Source organism: Balaenoptera physalus (genome assembly GCF_965194825.1).
Source record: "Balaenoptera physalus genome assembly, chromosome: 4".
Classification (NCBI taxonomy): domain Eukaryota; kingdom Metazoa; phylum Chordata; class Mammalia; order Artiodactyla; family Balaenopteridae; genus Balaenoptera; species Balaenoptera physalus.
In genome coordinates this window covers 69,639,784-69,656,988 of record NC_138891.1, presented here as the reverse complement: position 1 = coordinate 69,656,988, position 17,205 = coordinate 69,639,784, and the positions used below count along the sequence as shown (strand labels likewise).

Sequence of the window (17,205 nt, the reverse complement as noted above, 5' to 3'; positions counted from 1 at the left end):
AAGCCTATTCCTTCTCTCATGAGTATATCAGTTCAAACCTAAGATCAACACCACTGATCAGGCAGAGTGGGCACTGCAGTCTTAATTTGCATCTCTCTGATTACCATTAAGTTCCCGTCTGCATTTCTTCTCCAGACTATCTGTTTGTATTTTTTAAACTTTTTCTATGGGTTGTTGTGTTTTTCTAATTAAGTTGTTAGGAAACTTTTTTATATTAGGTGTGGTAACCCTTTATCAATAAGTGTTAGATTGTTTCTCCCAGATGATTGTTTGTTTTGTGACTTTGTTTTAAAGAGGGCCTTTGTTTTTGTTTTAAAGAGGGCCTTTGGCTGTGCATAAGTTTTTATTTGTATGTGATTAAATCTGTCCTTTTGTTGTTATTTGGGGCTTCTGGATTCCTAAGATTTACACAAATAGTATCCTTTATTTTCTTCTCACAGTTGCGTTTTATTTTCTTCTCACAGCCGTGTTTCAAATTTATTACATAATTTATTTGATCTTTTTAAATTTAGACTACAATGCACCATGTACCATCGTATACTGTATACCAATCTTGATTTCCTTCAAAGGAAAGTCAGCTGTCCCATTACCATTTATTAAATAATCTACCTTGTTTTTCCCCTTGAATTGAAATGCAGCCTACTCAGATACTAAGAAAATATATATTTACATTTATACTTAATTCTGTTTCTACTCTCTATGCTGATGTACTGATGTACTTGCCTATTCCTGTTTTTCTTCTTAAATCATACCAGCATTATAGTAAGTTTTAAATCTGATATGTACGTCTTCATTATTATTTGTCAAAGCCTTCTTCAGTTTCTGCTGAGTATAAGATAGGCTACAGGAATGTATTGGGCAACATGGAAATATAGCCAATATTTTGTAATAACTGTAAATGGAGTGTAACGTTTAAAAATTGCATAATTTTTTTAATTGAAAAATAATACAAAGTATCTTCTTTAGTGTCTATTAGCTAATGATAAAGCGCTTACACGGGGTTTGAAAAAATGTAATTTTGAGCAAGTCATGGTCCTACAAAAATGTAATTTTGAGTAGGTCACTGTCCCTCTCTGGAACACATTTAGAAAATTAGGTGAGTAGTTCTCAGTGTGTCCCATGGCAGTTCATGTACTTACTCTCCAGTTTTCTGTTCTTTTTCCTTGGTGTTCCTGAAGATTTCTTACTTCAAGCTCAGTTGTGTACTTTCAGTAGGATATCAATTACCTTTCATCCGGCATCCCAGGTAGTTGTGTGTGTGTGTGTGTGTGTGTGTGTGTGTGTTGTGGAGGTGGGGCTCTGGTCGTATAGTCTGCCATACAGGTAAATAAAACAGAAGTCCTCACATCTCTATGTCTCAAGGAATTTGTCTCTGAAATAAGGGAGTTGAACCAGATTTTGCTCCTCAGTGTGCTCCCTAGAGCAGAAGCCTAGACACTCCTGCGGACAATACTAGAAAGGCAGAACATAAGTCCCCACCTCAGACCTGCATTTTTAATTGGAGTCGTACGGCTGGTTTGCATATTTGAGTCTGAGAAGCACTGAACTAAGTGTTCTCTTATATCCCTGCAACTCTAGCCATACAGAAGTCAGTAATTAAACTAAAATCTTGTTTTCCCTGATTTTTCCTACATGTCAGACTGAATTAAGTCTGGGAACCTGCTCCAAATTTTAAGACCTTCTATAAAGAGTTAGTAACAGGGAGGGAGAAAGCAGTAATCAGGTTTACTTGGAATTTTCCCAGTTCGTGGTGAATAGAGCTGCCATTGTCCTGGTAGCTTGCATGAGTACATGTCCTCTTTGATTTCTTCAGTGATCTCTTGGTTATTAAGTAGTGTATTATTTAGCCTCCTTGTATTTGTATTTTTTACAGCTTTTTCCTTTAACTGATATCTAGTCTCATAGTGTTGCAGTCGGAAAAGATGCTTGATATGATTTCAATTTTCTTAAATTTATCAAGGCTTGATCTGTGACCCAAGATATGATCTATCCTGGAGAATGTTCCATGAGCACTTGAGAAGAAAGTGTGATCTGCTGTTTTTGGATGGAATGTCCCATAAATGTCAATTAAGTCCATCTTGTTTAATGTATCATTTAAAGCTTGTGTTTCCTTATTTATTTTCATTTTGGATGATCTGACCATTGGTGAAAGTGGGGTGTTAAAGTTCCCTAATATTATTGTGTTACTGTCAATTTCCCCTTTTATGGCTGTCAGCATTTGCCTTATGTTTTGAGGTTCTCCTATGTTGGGTGCATAAATATTTACAATTGTTATATCTTCTTCTTGGATTGATCCCTTGATCATTATATAGTGTCCTTTTTTGTCTCTTGTAATAATCTTTATTTTACATTCTATTTTGTCTGATATGAGAATTGCTACTCCAGTTTTCTTTTGATTTCCATTTGCATGGAATATCTTTTTGCATCCCCTCACTTTCAGTCTTTATGTGTCCCTAGGTCTGAAGCAGGTCTCTTGTAGACAGCATATGTATGGGTCTTGTTTTTGTATCCATTCAGCCAGTCTATGTCTTTTGGTTGGAGCATTTAGTCCATTTACATTTAAGGTAATTATCGATATGCATGTTCCTATTACCATTTTCTTAATTGTTTTGGGTTTGTTATTGTAGGTCTTTTCCTTCTTTGTGTTTCTTGCCTAGAGAAGTTCCTTTAAGTATTTGTTGTAAAGCTAGTTTTGGTGATGCTGAATTCTCCTAACTTTTGCTTATCTGTAAAGGTTTTAATTTCTCCATTGAATCTGAATGAGATCCTTGCTGGGGAGAGTAATCTTGGTTGTAGGGTTTTCCCTTTCATCACTTTAAATATGTTCTGCCACTCCCTTCTGGCTTGCAGAGTTTCTACTGAAAGATCAGCTGTTATCCTTATGGGTGTTCCCTTGTATGTTAATTGTTGCTTTTCCCTTGTTGCTTTTAATATTTTTTCTTTGTATTTAATTTTTGATAATTTGATTAATGTGTGTCTTGGCGTGTTTCTCCTTGGATTTATCCTGTATGGGACTCTCTGTGCTTCCTGGACTTGATTGACTATTTCCTTACCCATATTAGGGAAGTTTTCAACTTTAATCCTTCAAATATTTTCTTAGTTCCTTTATTTTCTCTTCTTCTTCTGGGACCCCTATAATTCGAATGTTGGTGTGTTTAGTGTTTTCCCAGAGGTCTCTGAGATTGTCCTCAAATATTTTCATTCTTTTTTCTTTATTCTGTTCTGTGGTAGTTGTTTCCACTATTTCATCTTCCAGGTCACTTATCCATTCTTCTTCCTCAGTTATTCTGCTATTGATTCCTTCTAGAGAATTTTTGATTTCATTTATTGTGGTGTTCATCATTGTTTGTTTGCTCTTTAGTTCTTCTAGGTCCTTGTGAAACGTCTCTGGTTTTCTCCATTCTATTTCCAAGATTTTGGATCATCTTTACTATCATTACTCTGAATTCTTTTTCAGGTAGACTGCCTATTTCCTCTTCATTTGTTTGGTGTGGTGGGTTTTACCTTGCTCCTTCTTCTGCTATGTATTTCTCTGTCTCCTCATTTTGCTTAACTTACTGTGTTTGGGGTCTCTGGTTCGCACTCTGCCATTTTGCTTAACTTACTGTGTTTGGGATCTCTGGTTCACACTCTGCAGGTTTGTAGTTCGCATTGTTTTTGGTGTCTGCCCCCAGTGGGTAAGGTTGGTTCAGTGGTTTGTGTAGGCTTCCTGGTGGAGGGGACTGGTGCCTGTGTTCTGATGAATGAGGCTGGATCTTGTCTTTCTGGTGGGCAGGACTGCATTGGGTGGTGTGTTTTGGGGTGCCTGTGAACTTATTATGATTTTAGGCAGCCTCTCTGCTAATGGGTGGGTTTGTGTTCCTGTCTTGCTTGTTGTTTGGCAGAGGGTGTCCAGCACTGTATCTTGCTGGTCATTGAGTGGAGCTGCGTCTTAGCGTTGAGATGGGGATCTCAGGGAGAGCTTTCGCCATTTACTATTACGTGGGGCTGGGAGGTCTCTGTTGAACCAATGTCCTAAACATGGCTCTCACACCTCAGAGGCTCAGGCCTGACACCCGTCCAGAGCACCAAGACCCTGTCAGCCACACAGCTCAGAAGAAAAGGGAGAAAAAAGAAAGAAAGAAAGAAAGAAGGAAAGAAAGAAAGAAAGAAAGAAGGAAAGAAAGAAAGAAAATATAAATAAAATAAAATAAAATAAAGTTATTAAAATATAAAAAAATTATTAAAAATTAAAAATAGAAATGTAATAAAAAAATAGAGAAAGAAAGAAGAGAGCAACCAAACCAAAAACCAAATCCACCAATGATAACAAGTGCTAAAAACTATACTAAAAAAAAATAAAAATGGACAGTCAGAACCCTAGGAGAAACGGCAAAAGCAAAGCTATACAGACAAAATCACATAAAGAAGTATACACATACACACTCACAAAAAGAGAAAAAAGAAAAAAAATATATATATATATAAAAATTAAAAAAGGAAGAGAGCAAGCAAATCAATAAACAAATCTACCAATGATAATAAGCTCTAAATACTAAACTAAGATTAAACATAAAACCAGAAACAAATTAGATGCAGAAGGCAAACCCCAAGTCTACAGTTGCTCCCAAAGTCCACCACCTCAATTTTGGGGTGATTCGTTGTCTATTCAGGTATTCCACAGATGCAGGGTACATCAAGTTGATTGGAGATTTAATACACTGTTTCTGAGGCTGCTGGGAGAGATTTCCCTTTCTCTTCTTTGTTCATATAGCTCCTGGGGTTCAGCTTTGGATTTGGCCCTGCCTCTGTGTGCAGGTCGCCTGAGGGTGTCTTTTGGGAAGTCTGAGGTCTTCTGCCAGCATTCAGTAGGTGTTCTGTAGGAGTTGTTCCACGTGTAGATGTAGTTTTGATATATTTGTGGGGAGGAAGGTGATCTCCACGTCTTACTCCTCCGCCATCTTGAAGGTGCCCCCTCAATAATTTAATTAAATTTTAAATGTTTTTCTACTAACTGATTGACAGGTATTTTCTGGAAGAGATGAGAAATTACTGCTAAGCTTGCTGCTGAACAATATGGCAGAAGTTTTCTATGGCATTTGAAGGCTTTAGATGCCTCCTCTCTCAACTTCGAAAATGTAAAGTCAGCTGGAAGAAGACAAGGTGGCTCCGAGCCATAGAAGCAGAGGTGGGCAGGAGGAGAAATCTTGCTGCCCTGATTGTTCATTAAATAAAAATGTAACTAAACTTATCCCTTCAATAGAAACAGTATCTAGGGCCTTTGTTTCTTTAGATTTTCTCCTGTGCCTGACTTGGCACTTTTTAGCGCCTTTGCCAAGTGGGTTCAAGACAAGTGTACATATACTTATCCAAATGACTCAGTTTGTCCTTGTTTAGTTTGTCCTTGTTTCCGTTAAAATTCAAGTGTTAAAATAGGTGAAAACTATTGGTTAAAGTATGAGAAAGAACAAGAGATGTTTTCAATTTTTTTCCATGTCAACAAGTAAGAAAAACCAAATACAATGGAAACCATTGTATTTCTGATTTCAGCAAGGTTAAAACAGGCACTAATGTTTTGCAAATTAAGATGCAAAATAAATTTGTTACTTGTAATCTTAATTCCTAAACAAGATGGAATAAAATCTAATGAAGAATTTGCAAGTATAATAATTCTATTGTTTTCTCATTTTAACAAATAAAACAGCCATTTGAATAAATTAAGAAAAAATAGACAAGCCAAAGGAAAAATATATTAAAATTACCCATAAATCTCACTGCTAAGGAATGACTATCCTTCACATTTATAAGCTTATTGTTTCAGTCTGTTTTCTATTCTAAAATATATGTGTACGCATAGCTTATATAACTTGGATCATAGTATGCCTATTGTTTTATAAGCCTTCATTTCATTAAAAAATAAATGATGAAAATATTTTACAGATTAAGCTTTTATAATGTAAATGTAATAGCAACAGGATGATCTACATGACCATCTGTCCAATTTTTTTCTTTTTTTCATTTTGAAATTTTAGACTCACAGAATAGTTGCAATAATAGTACTGTACAAAGAAATCCTAAAATCCTTTCACCTAATTTCCCTAAATATTATTTTACTGCACTTGTTTATCTGTGTGTATGTCTCTCTCACTCTTTCTGTGTGTGTGTATGTGTGTGTATGTTTGTGAATTATACTTTTTTCCTGAATCATTTAAGAGTAAGCTGCAGATAGGGTGATACCCCTTTACCTCTAAACACTAGTGTCCTTTCTAAAATGAAGGACATTATCTTACATAAACAGAGTACCATGATTAAAAGCAGGAAATTAACACTGATATGATACTTCTGATATACAGACTTTATTCAAATTTCTCCAGTTGTCCCTTAAAATCTTTTATAGAATAGGAATTTTCTTTTTCTTATCTGGGACCAATCAAGGATCACATATTGTGTTAGTGAATTGGGTAAGAACCAGATCAGGGTGAACATTAAGATGTAGGCCTATTCAGAGAAAGACAAATATCCTATGATATCACTTATATGTGGAATCTGAAAAAAATGATACAAATGAACTTATTTACAAAATAGAAACAGACTTACAGACACAGAAAACAGACTTACGGTTACCAAAGGGGTAAGGGGTGGGGGAGGGATAAACTGGGAATTTAGGATTAACAGATACACACTGCTGTATATAAAATAGATAAACAACAAGGACCTACTGTATAGCACAGGGAACTATACCTAATATCTTGTAATAACATGTAATGGAAAAGAAACTGAAAAAGACACATACATATATACACATATATATACACATACATATGTGTGTGTGTATGACTGAATCACTTTTCTGTACACCTGAAACATTGTAAACCAACTCTATTTCAATTTAAAAAATAAATAAATATTTTTCAAAAAGATGAAGATCTATTAAGAAGTTTTTACTTAATCTTATAAAAATTGGGGGTTTTAAGGAGGAGGGAAGATTCTGAGATTGTTTCGTTTTGTTTTTTAAAAGGCATGTCTGTTGGTGAAATATTACAGAAAATGGTTTTACAGAAAAAGGCACTTTAATAAATACCTGGAATCATGAGAGGAAAGAGGACAAGGTGGAGACTGTATGGATGAAGAGGAGGAAAAATAAGAGATGGACCAAAATCCAGTGTGTAAAGGTAAGCGCCACTCCTACATTCCACAATAGGAATAAAACAGTTTAGGTTTGTGATGCCAGACCTTCTCTTATCACTGGTATGAAAATTCACACATAAGAAACAGGACAAGAAATGTTCCCTGCTTTTAATCTATGCTTGCAAATGATGTTTTAAGATCAAGTCTGCAATGAACATTGTGGTACATGACTCTTTTTGAATTATGGTTTTCTCAGCTGCATCCCATGGGGAGATCAGCTCGGTGCTTTGTGACCACCTAGAGGGGTGGGATAGGGAGGGTGGGAGGGAGATGCAAGAGGGAGGGGATATGGGGATATATGTATACATATAGGTGATTCACTTTGTTATACAGCAGAAATTAACACAACACTGTAAAGCAATTATACTCCAATAAAGGTGTTAAAAAAAAAAAAAAAAAAGATCGAGTTTGTAATGGGTGGCTTATTTCTTAGTGGAAGGAGATAGCCCAGTTTCCCATTTTATTTCTAAAAGTCTTTTTATACTATCACAGTCTCTATTATTATACACCAAATTAAGACAGGCCCTAAATGCTTTACTTTATCCCATAGTCAGAGTAATATTAGAGATCATCCCTAGATTTGTACTTGATTTTAAGCAATCATCTCTTTAGTTATCTATAATGCTAAACTTTTTTTTTATAATGCTAAACTTCTGTCATGTAACAAGCTAAATTAAAGAATAAGCAACAGCCTTATTAGTTGAAATGAAAACATATGCTCATATATTGTTTTCCAATCCTGTAAAGCCTGAGAGGCTACCCTAACCAAATAGATCCATCAATTAAATGTGAAAGTCCAACCTGAGAGCTTAGCACATCACAGATTTCAATGTGCACATGACTCTTCCAAGAATTGAGTTAAAATGCAGATTCTGATTCCATGGGTTTGGGCTGGATTTTGCATTTGAACATTCTGCCAGTGGGGGGGGGGGGGATCCATGGCGCTGGTTCCCAGATCACATTTTGAATAAGAACGTAGAAATCGATTGCTTACCGCTGGATAATAGATTTTTCTCCTTGAAAATGGATGTTGAACAGCAGGTGGGAAAGGGCACAAGGGTGGGGTCAGGATAAGAAATCTAAGACTTGTCTGCCATCAACGAGCTAGGTAACATGGATAGATCCTTTAATCATTTGGGGCCTCGGTTTCCGCAATGTAGAAATCGGCATTAGAAGAGTGAATTGTTTTCTAGGACATAAGGTATGTTTTCAATAAAAATTTATCAAACTTCAAGGCTTCAGGATGAACAAGCTAAAGTTGATTTAATTGCAGTAAACATATTTGTTTAAAAATGGTAAATGTTTTCCTGCTGAGAGTACAATCTCAAATAGTTACCATGTGATTATAAAGAAAATGAAAAACTAAATTACCTCCATGAGAAACTGACCCTTTCTTTTTACGAAGTCACAGGCTGAATGAAACAGTAAACAAAGAACGTGGCCAAAAAAAACATGATCCAGGAGATTAACATATAGAAATGGATACACTACTTTTCTGCCTCAGGCATGGCTTTCAGCAATATATACACTTTGAATTTGGAATGAAGCAGATTTTCCTTTATTTCATTTCAACATCTGGCTCGGATCTGATGGGAGGTAAGGAAAAATCAAGTGTCAGGTCTCTTGCTTGAAGAAGTGTTCAGATGAGTATTGGCAGAGCTCCCCAAGGAATGAAACTGGAACACTGAAAATCCAAAATTACAGACATTGTACAAAACATTATTTCCTAATAATCTGCAAGTGGTCAAATAACAAGGATGGAGTTTTTAAACTCAGAGACAGACAGAGAGATCGTTTAACTTGGTCGAGGCTTATCCTGGCACATTCATTCACTTGCTCACAATCTTCAGGATCATCTGTGCTCTTGAAGCAGATGAGTATCCAGGGTCACCTTTTGCCAGTTGCCTGAGTCCTGTTGCTTTTGATCACTTTCTCCGGCAGATGTGATGTGATTCTTTCTGCCAGCTCATTCCCCTGCGTCTGCAAACTTGGGGCACCCTGCTCTCATCTCACTAGCAGTGCTGCCTCTGGGTGAAAAGCACTTAGTCCTGCCACAGGCCGCTGTCATCTCCTGACAGCCCAGACTCCCACGGCACCTCTCCGTCTCGTTCGGTGTCAGATTCAAAGCCCTGACCAGCTTCCACTGGCAGAAGCTGCCTCTTAATTGCTATAGATCAAAAAGCACTGAACATGTCAATTAAAATAGAGTGGAAGAGGGCAGAAAAGATCTGGCATTTATGAGGACAACTCATTTCCTGCTGGGCTGATGGCTTTCCTTATACCTCATGGTCCTGCTTGATTAATGGGCAGGTCATTTCCCACCAACACTACGAATACAGCAACTGATGGCAGCATCTGTCTCCTTTGCCCTGCTCTAGCAGACTTTTCCCTCTCCTATAATTTGTTCTGTTCTTTAGCAAAAGGGTTTGTCCCTAGAACTACCTACATATTTCCAGGAGAGGAGAGCTCCCCAAACTACACACACAGATATCAGAAAAGAAGAAGCCCTATTTCTTTTCATTCACCTATTTGTCCTTTGCTCTTTCCTATTAACATTCTATTGACATGGCTAAAACCTTGATTTTTAGAGCTGCAAGGGGGCTTCACTACATAGAGTCTAAAGGATGAGTGAACAGAGGCCCAGAGAGCTGAACTGACTTGCACAAGGCTACACAGACACTCTCCTTCCTACCTGGCTTTCTAGGCGATGCACACTTTCATTGCACAGCTACGTTCCCAGGCTCTCCGTGTCTCAAGAACCAGGTCTAAGACCTAGAGAGGCAAGCACATGAGGGGCTGAAAGCCAAGCCTACTATGCCTCATTGGTCCTGCCACTTACTAGTTTCCTCCTCTGTAAGCTGGGAAGTTACAGCAGTAAGACAGTCAGTGTTGACAAAGCTCTCTGGTCTGAACACACAGTGAGTTCTACTTACAGACTCTTATGTGGAAATTAGTTTTCAGAGGAGGTTGATGGGTTCAGGACAAACCCCAAAATATGGCACCTGGGCGTATTGAATATCTGAGGCTGAAGGAGTTCGAGAAAAGAGCAGAATTAGAAAATTCTCCCCACTTTCTCCCCTTGCCCTTTTTCCCTGAAACAGGTCATAAAACTCTCATGTGAAGGTTCCCTCCCTGTATCAGGAGGAAGGGAGATATTCTTATCCCTAGAGATGGGGAGTTTGGAGCTGAGAAATCTGTATAAACAAACCTTGTTAAACTCGCCCTTATCTGCCCAGTTACTTCTTCACCATTTAGTACTTCAGGCCCAAACACCTTCTTCTTGTCAATTTTTCACGGATTTATTGTTTCTTTGTCTAAAAGGTATAAAAGCTTTTGGCTCTGGTCATTTCTTCAGGTCTTCCTTCTCTTGTGAACACTCCCTTGGACATGTGAAAATTCAATGAAACGTGTATGCTTTTCTCCTGTTAAATCTATCTTTGTCAGATTAATTTTCAGACCCTGCCAGAGACCTTAAGAGGGTAGAGGAAAAGTTTTCCCTTCCTTACAAAGTAAATTTATTGTTCACTCAACGTATATAATGTATCTAAATAAGTTAGAGACCAATGCTCTCAAATTTGGTAGATCAACAGATTGCCAAATTTTCTTCTCCCAGTAAGCAGATTAAAAAATAAATCCACTTATTAGCACATCTATCTTGCAAACTGAAGAATGCTCAAATTCAAAGTAGTAGAAAGGGTACAATTTGAAAAGTAAAAACAATCCTTCTCAAAAAGGAACAATACTTTTGCTTCTGATGAGAAAAACATTGTCAGAGTCAGTGTTAGGACAAACCCTGGAGCTCGCATGCCCCTTTTCTCCAGCTCATCTTCTCTAAGAAAGAAGCTCGTTGCTGTCTATAGCCCCCTTCCCTCCCACCTTCCCACTGCAAGCCTCAGGGGCTCTGACTGTGAAGTCAGCTTCCAGGCTTCTAAATGATGCAGCTGCCAATCACTTGAGCCTTAGCCAGTGTTCTTCAAATCTGCACATACATTCAATTTGCCAGAATCAGGATCCCCAAAATCATCAAAGGTAAAAGATAGGCAAATCTACGAAATGAAACGTAACCTGGAAAAAGAGCAAACCCTGCCTTCTGTTGTAAAATCCATCTGCACTTCTGGGGAATCCCATACAAATGGTGCATGAGAAACAAACGGAAAGCTTAATAAAAGATCAATGCGGGTTTTAACTGCGTGAACTGCGTCCATACTTCAGATGGTCCATACTACTCAGTTTTGTGGAACTCAGACCATGCCTGGAGGTGAGGTGCCCATAGGAACAGAGACAGACTAAGACCGGCAAAGAGGTGACTGGAAGTGCCAAGGCCCTGGGCTGTGTCGTAAAAGGACACTGAAGACCCAGGGACGACTGTAGGAGGAATGGTCCATCAGGGAGATAGTCACTGTCTCCAAATGTCTGAAGAGCTGTCATGAGAAGAGAAAGCAAACCTGCTAGAGGGCATAAGAAGGTCAAATGATTGGAAATAAGGAAACCAGATTTATGCTGCATAAAGAGAAAACTGTTAACCCTTAAACCTGTCAAGAGAAAAGGAAAAGAGAAGAGAAGAGAAGAAAGGAGGGGAGGGGAAGGGAAGGAAAGGGGAGGACGCTACAGGTTCTAGCAAGGAGTTAGAGATCCTGATAATCCTGCAGTTTGATCTGGAACATCTCCTGGCTTCTTTCTGGTTTTCTTTGCCCATAATTGAAGTGGTTATTGTTGATGAACTCAGAACATCCTTCCGGTCTGAATATGTTCTGGCTTTTATCAATAAACATGTCTGAGTTTGTTTGTTTGTTTTTTCTCCCCTTAGTTTTGACTACGACAACGATCATTTATCGAATATTTTCTATGAAAAAGGTACTGTAAATTTTTGAAATAGATTATATTATTATCCCCATTTTACAGATAGGGAAACTAAGTTTCAGAGTTGATATGTAATTTGTTCAAGCCACACAGCTAGCAAGAGAGTCAAAAACTTATTTCTAACCCAAATCTATCTGATGCACTTAAATCCCAGGGTGCGAGGCCTGAAAACAGTTCAAATTTATTACCTTGAAAGAATATTTTTTCTCATTTTGCTCTAGGAGCCTTTGTTGCATTACCAAATTCTATGCCTAGAAATTGACACAAATTCCTGGTTACTCAAGGATTCCTTCGAGATTAGCATCATAAGATCTTTGCCCTTCCCAGATCTGTTTTCTTTGCTATTAATGTAAACCTCCACAACAACGCCTTCGGTCATGTTCCGGGACTCAAGGCCCACGTAAGTGACACTTTAGACCACCAAGTGTTCAATGTCCTTGACCCTAAAAAGAAAGTCATCTTTCTTTGCACTGCACTTCTCATCTGCTCCTTGGGCTTAAGTCCTTTTCCACATATAAAATATCCTCCTTCTGACCAAAAACTTTTATTCTTTACACTCACTCCCTCATTTCCTGATCTCTGCACCCTGATCACTATGATCTCTTGGAAAACTTTTCCCTCTTCTTCAAGAATGTTACTCCTTTACCCCTGGGCCTCATCCCAAGATGTCATGGTACCTCACTTATTCTCTTTCTTTCTTTCTGGCCCTTTGACTCTGCTACACATGCCCATCTAAACTCCAACAATGGATCACTTCCAACCATTCAGATCTTCTGCCTCTACATAAGAGTTGCTGATGCAGCTGCTGAGAAGCAAGCATTCGTGAAGATTGATGCCACCATAAATGTAGAGAATCCAATCCCAGATGCTCTCTCGATCCACAGTACTCAGCAGTTCCTAGTCAGTCCCCTTCATCATTTCCCTCGGCCACTTTTCCAAACTGTCACCATTCTCCACTGGCTTCTAAATCCCACTTTTTTGTTGTAGAATAGAACTTTGCTTCTTATTTCACACTCCTCAGACTTCCAACCTTACCCCCTCATTCTCAGCACAGGAAATTCTCTCCTACTACACAGGAGGAAAAAACAAAAAAAAGAAAGAAAGGAAGGAAGGAAGGAAGAAATGAAAGATAGAAACTCCATCCACTTCCTACCACCAAATCTATGTCATCTACACTCCGTTTTCTCTGGCCTTCGTATTATACATAACCCATTATATAATGTGATCTCCAAGGCCAAATACAAACATATATATGTATATGTGTGTGCGTGTATATGTTATACACATAGAATGCATATGACCATGTGTCTCTGGCTCCTCACTTTATCAGAAATTTTATTCTATCAGTAGTGGAATTTCTTTATTAATAGTGCAAGTTCTTCAAATTTTTTTTACCCTGGTTGATCAATCTCACTAGCTTTGAAACATGCACAAATCTCTCTGAACCCTACATTCTCCTTAATGTGACTACAATTACATGGAATTAAATCCTATGTACAGAAAAGAGCCTGGAACAGAATGTAGTAAAAAGTGTTTGTCATTGTGTTTTGGTAGGACTATGGGTGATGCATTAATTGATTTAAATTCTACTTATCACAATTCTAAAAACTTCTATAATTAGCATTTAATACTGTCATAAGGTATTGTTTTTGTAAAGAGTATGACTTTTCCTAACTAAAGCAGTGTATTTGTTTTTATATCCAGCCAATCCAGTTGATGAGTGCCAAGTCTCTAGTACTTCAAGGTTTAAGCCGTCTTGCCAGCTCCGAGCGCCCTCTTCTGGTAAAATGTGGGTACAACAGACAAATAAGCAGAATTTACAGTTTGGTGAAGGTTAGAAAACACCAATTCGTATAGATCAATCATTTTGTTGTCACTTGCATTATTGTATAAGAGCTAGTTAACATGTTAAAATGGGACTCCCCCCTGTCTCCGTTTGAACTGAGGTATGTAATAGATCTGTGCTGTCTGTTAGAGGAGCCACTAGCCACGTGTGACTCCTGAGCACTTGAAATATACCTAGTTTGAATTGACAGGCCTTGTGAGTGTAAAATACACACCTTCTTTCAGAAGTTATTGTGGGAAAAAATTAAGCTTAAAAAAATTAAGGTTTGGGAGGTTCTCAGCTATTTTTTCGTGAAATAAACTCTCTGCTCTCTTCTCCTTCTGTGATACCCATTACCCTAATGTTGCCCTTTCTAAAAGAGTCAAGATTGTTTTTAGAGAATTTCCTCATGTTTTTAGATCTTAATTATATTTTCCCTTCTACCTGTCTCATTTCTAGATTTCTATTTCAAGCTCACTATTTCTCTCTTCCATATGCCCTGCTTTATTTCCAATTCTTTTTAATGCATTCTTCATCTCATTTATTGAGTTCTTTAGCTCCAGAATATCTGTTTGGTTCTTTTTTAGAATTTCAATTTCTTTGGTAAAGTATTACTTCTGTTCACTAATTTTATTCCTGAGCTCATGAAATTGCCTCTCTTAGTTTTCTTGTAGTTTTTCAAGTTTCTTCATGACAGCTATTTTGAATTCTCTAACAGATTCAAAAAGTCAGATATTCCATGACTTTAAGTTTGGATTCTGAAGAACTGTCATTTTCTTTTAGTGATACAGTGTTATTGCGGTGCTTCATGGTGTCCAACGAGTTGTTCCTTTGCTGGTGCCTTTAAAGTAGTGAACATGTTTCTACTTTAGATAAAGCTTTTTTCTAACTTGAATCTAAAGATTCAAAAGATTAGAAATTAGAGGGCTTTCTTTTATTTCTCAGTAAGTGGCACTATAGCATAACATTTTGGTTTCCCTTATCTGAGCTGTCTCTGGTTGTATTTGAAAGCCCGCACTTTCCAACCCTCCACCACCTCTGTCAGAGGTTTCACCAAGTGCTCTTATTATCACTGCTTTTGTGTCCCTGGGGTTGTTGGTGCCTTGCTGCGGCTGGTGTTGCTGGCATTGCTGCCTGGGGCACTAGGATGGTGGGCACTTCTGCAGCGTTCAAGATCTTCTGAGTTGCAGGCTCTGCTGTCACAGAGAGAGAGAAATGGGGAGAGGGGAAGCCAGGGTCATGGGTGCCTCTGCCTTGTCCGGTGTTATTGGGTTCCTGGATGCCACCACTGCAGGCAACCGTCATGGGGCTGGAGTTGTGTGCACCGCCTTTCCTGCTGATCACGGGTTCTCTGGGGCTTCAGGCTCAGCTACCATGGCCAGGGGACCAGGATTGCAGGCACAGCCTCCACTGTTCCCCTGGTTTTGTCTCCTCTATCTGTTCCACCCATCTTTAAATGTACAGATATGTGGAATTCTCTGCATCCTGTTGTGTTGGACAGAGGCGCCTTTGTTGAGTTGTGGATGTTTTACTGGTTGTAGATTGAAAGGGAGGGACAAAGGAAACATCTCACTCTACCATGATGCTGACTTTGCTCTCCCTTGTTCTTTTATTCTTTATCCTACAAAAGCTTCCTGCCTTCCACCCCATTCTGCAGTTCTCTGAAAGAAGACTCCACTTAATAGTTTGTCCACTTAGTTTGTTAGTATCACCTAAATTGTCTTCTTTAATCATTTTTTAACACGCTGCATAGTAAATGGGGATCCCAAGAATGTCAAGGTTCGCGAGGGCTTTAGGAGCCCTCTTTTCTTTCCATCCATCAATTTATTCAACATAGAAACTTCTACATTGAGCTCCTACTATGTGTCAGGCACTATGCTAGGCAAGAATAAGATGTAGTCCTAACCAGGGTTATATGTGGTTAGAAATCACTATTTCCCAGTGTAGCCCACTTCACCTTGAAAAATATTTCATATTAGAAAGATTCTGTTTACATCTAAATAGAATTACAAAGGAGCCTGTATGTTTGGAGAAAGTGAGTTTATAGTGGTTGGAGCATAGTTTAATGAATAACTTGCTACTTCCTGAGGCAGCCTAACAGCTTTAACTGTTAGAAAAGTTCACTTGTCCACTTTGTCAAAATCATCCTGGTAAGATGAAGTTTGCAAGTTTATAAAATGTCCCTCTTTTTTGCTAGTAATATTTTTACTAAAGTTTGAGTTTTCTGGTATTTATCACAGCTTTATTTTGGTTAGTGTTTTCATGGAACACTTTTGTCTTTTGTGGGTTTTTTTTTACTTTCAACATTTCTGTATCATGTATTTTAAATATTTCTTATAAGCATCATATAATTGGGTTTTCTCAGTCTGACAATCTATGTCTTTTAATTGGAACATTTAGTCCACAAACACTTAATATAACTACTGAAATGTTTAGGTTTGAATTTACCATCTAACTCCTGGCTTTCTACTTGTTTCACTTTTTCTATGTTCCTTTTAGATTGATTATATTTTATTATTCCATTTCTCTCACTATTATCTATTTAGTAGTTTTACACTATTTTACCACTCTTTTTGTTGTTATAATAAAAATTACAGCAAGCATATTTGACATATCAAAGTCTAATAAAAGTTAGTATTTTTACCTCTTCCTTTACCTTGCTACTCAGTGTGTTGTTAGACCAGCGGCATAAAAATCACCTGGGAGCTTGTTAAAATTTAAAATCTCCAGCCCCACTCCAGACCTTTTGGTCAAAATCTACAATTTAACAAGATCCCTAGATGACTCATATATTAAAAATTTGAGAAATACTGCTTTATGGCACTTTAACTCCATTTACTTTTTCATAATTCATATACCATTTTGGTGTATTTTATTTATGTTTTAAACCCACAAGATACCTAATCATTGTTTTAGACAGTCAATATTCATTTATATTTACCAACAAATATATTCTTTTCATTTATGTTTATTCCTTTCTGTATTTCTGACCTTTCATCCAAGATCTTTTCGCTTTTGCCTGAAGTACACATACATCTTTAGTGTGGCTTTTCATAGTTTTTGTTTGAAAATTTATTTCCCTGTCATTTTAAAAACTTTATGATGGACATTTTCAAACATATATAAAAGTAGAGAGAATAGCATAATAAATCTGATTTACCCATCCCCAGTTATTGATATATGGCCTATCTTTTCTTTTTTATACTCATTTATGTCCTACTCCCTGACACCGTATCATTTCATCTATAAATATTTCAGTGTGTACCTCTGAAATATAAGAAATGTTTGTTTACAACACAACCCTAATTTCATTATCAGACCTAAAAAATTAACACTAAATTCTTAATATCAAC

At 37.6% G+C, this 17,205-nt stretch overlaps 1 protein-coding gene across 11 annotated transcripts in view; it reads right to left on the bottom strand.

Moving 5' to 3' along the window:
- CCDC50 (coiled-coil domain containing 50) overlaps positions 1-17,205 on the bottom strand; it is a 115,044-nt gene that overhangs the window by 18,462 nt on the left and 79,377 nt on the right. The window contains exon 15 of one of the 11 annotated variants that reach the window (XM_082461520.1): positions 8,435-8,851. The exons of the other annotated variants lie outside the window; for them this stretch is intronic. Within the exon in view, the coding sequence (XP_082317646.1) occupies positions 8,775-8,851 (77 nt within the window). The 3' untranslated portion in view covers positions 8,435-8,774. Of the gene's footprint in view, positions 1-8,434; positions 8,852-17,205 lie in introns of those variants that run through there. 11 annotated transcript variants of the gene reach the window in all.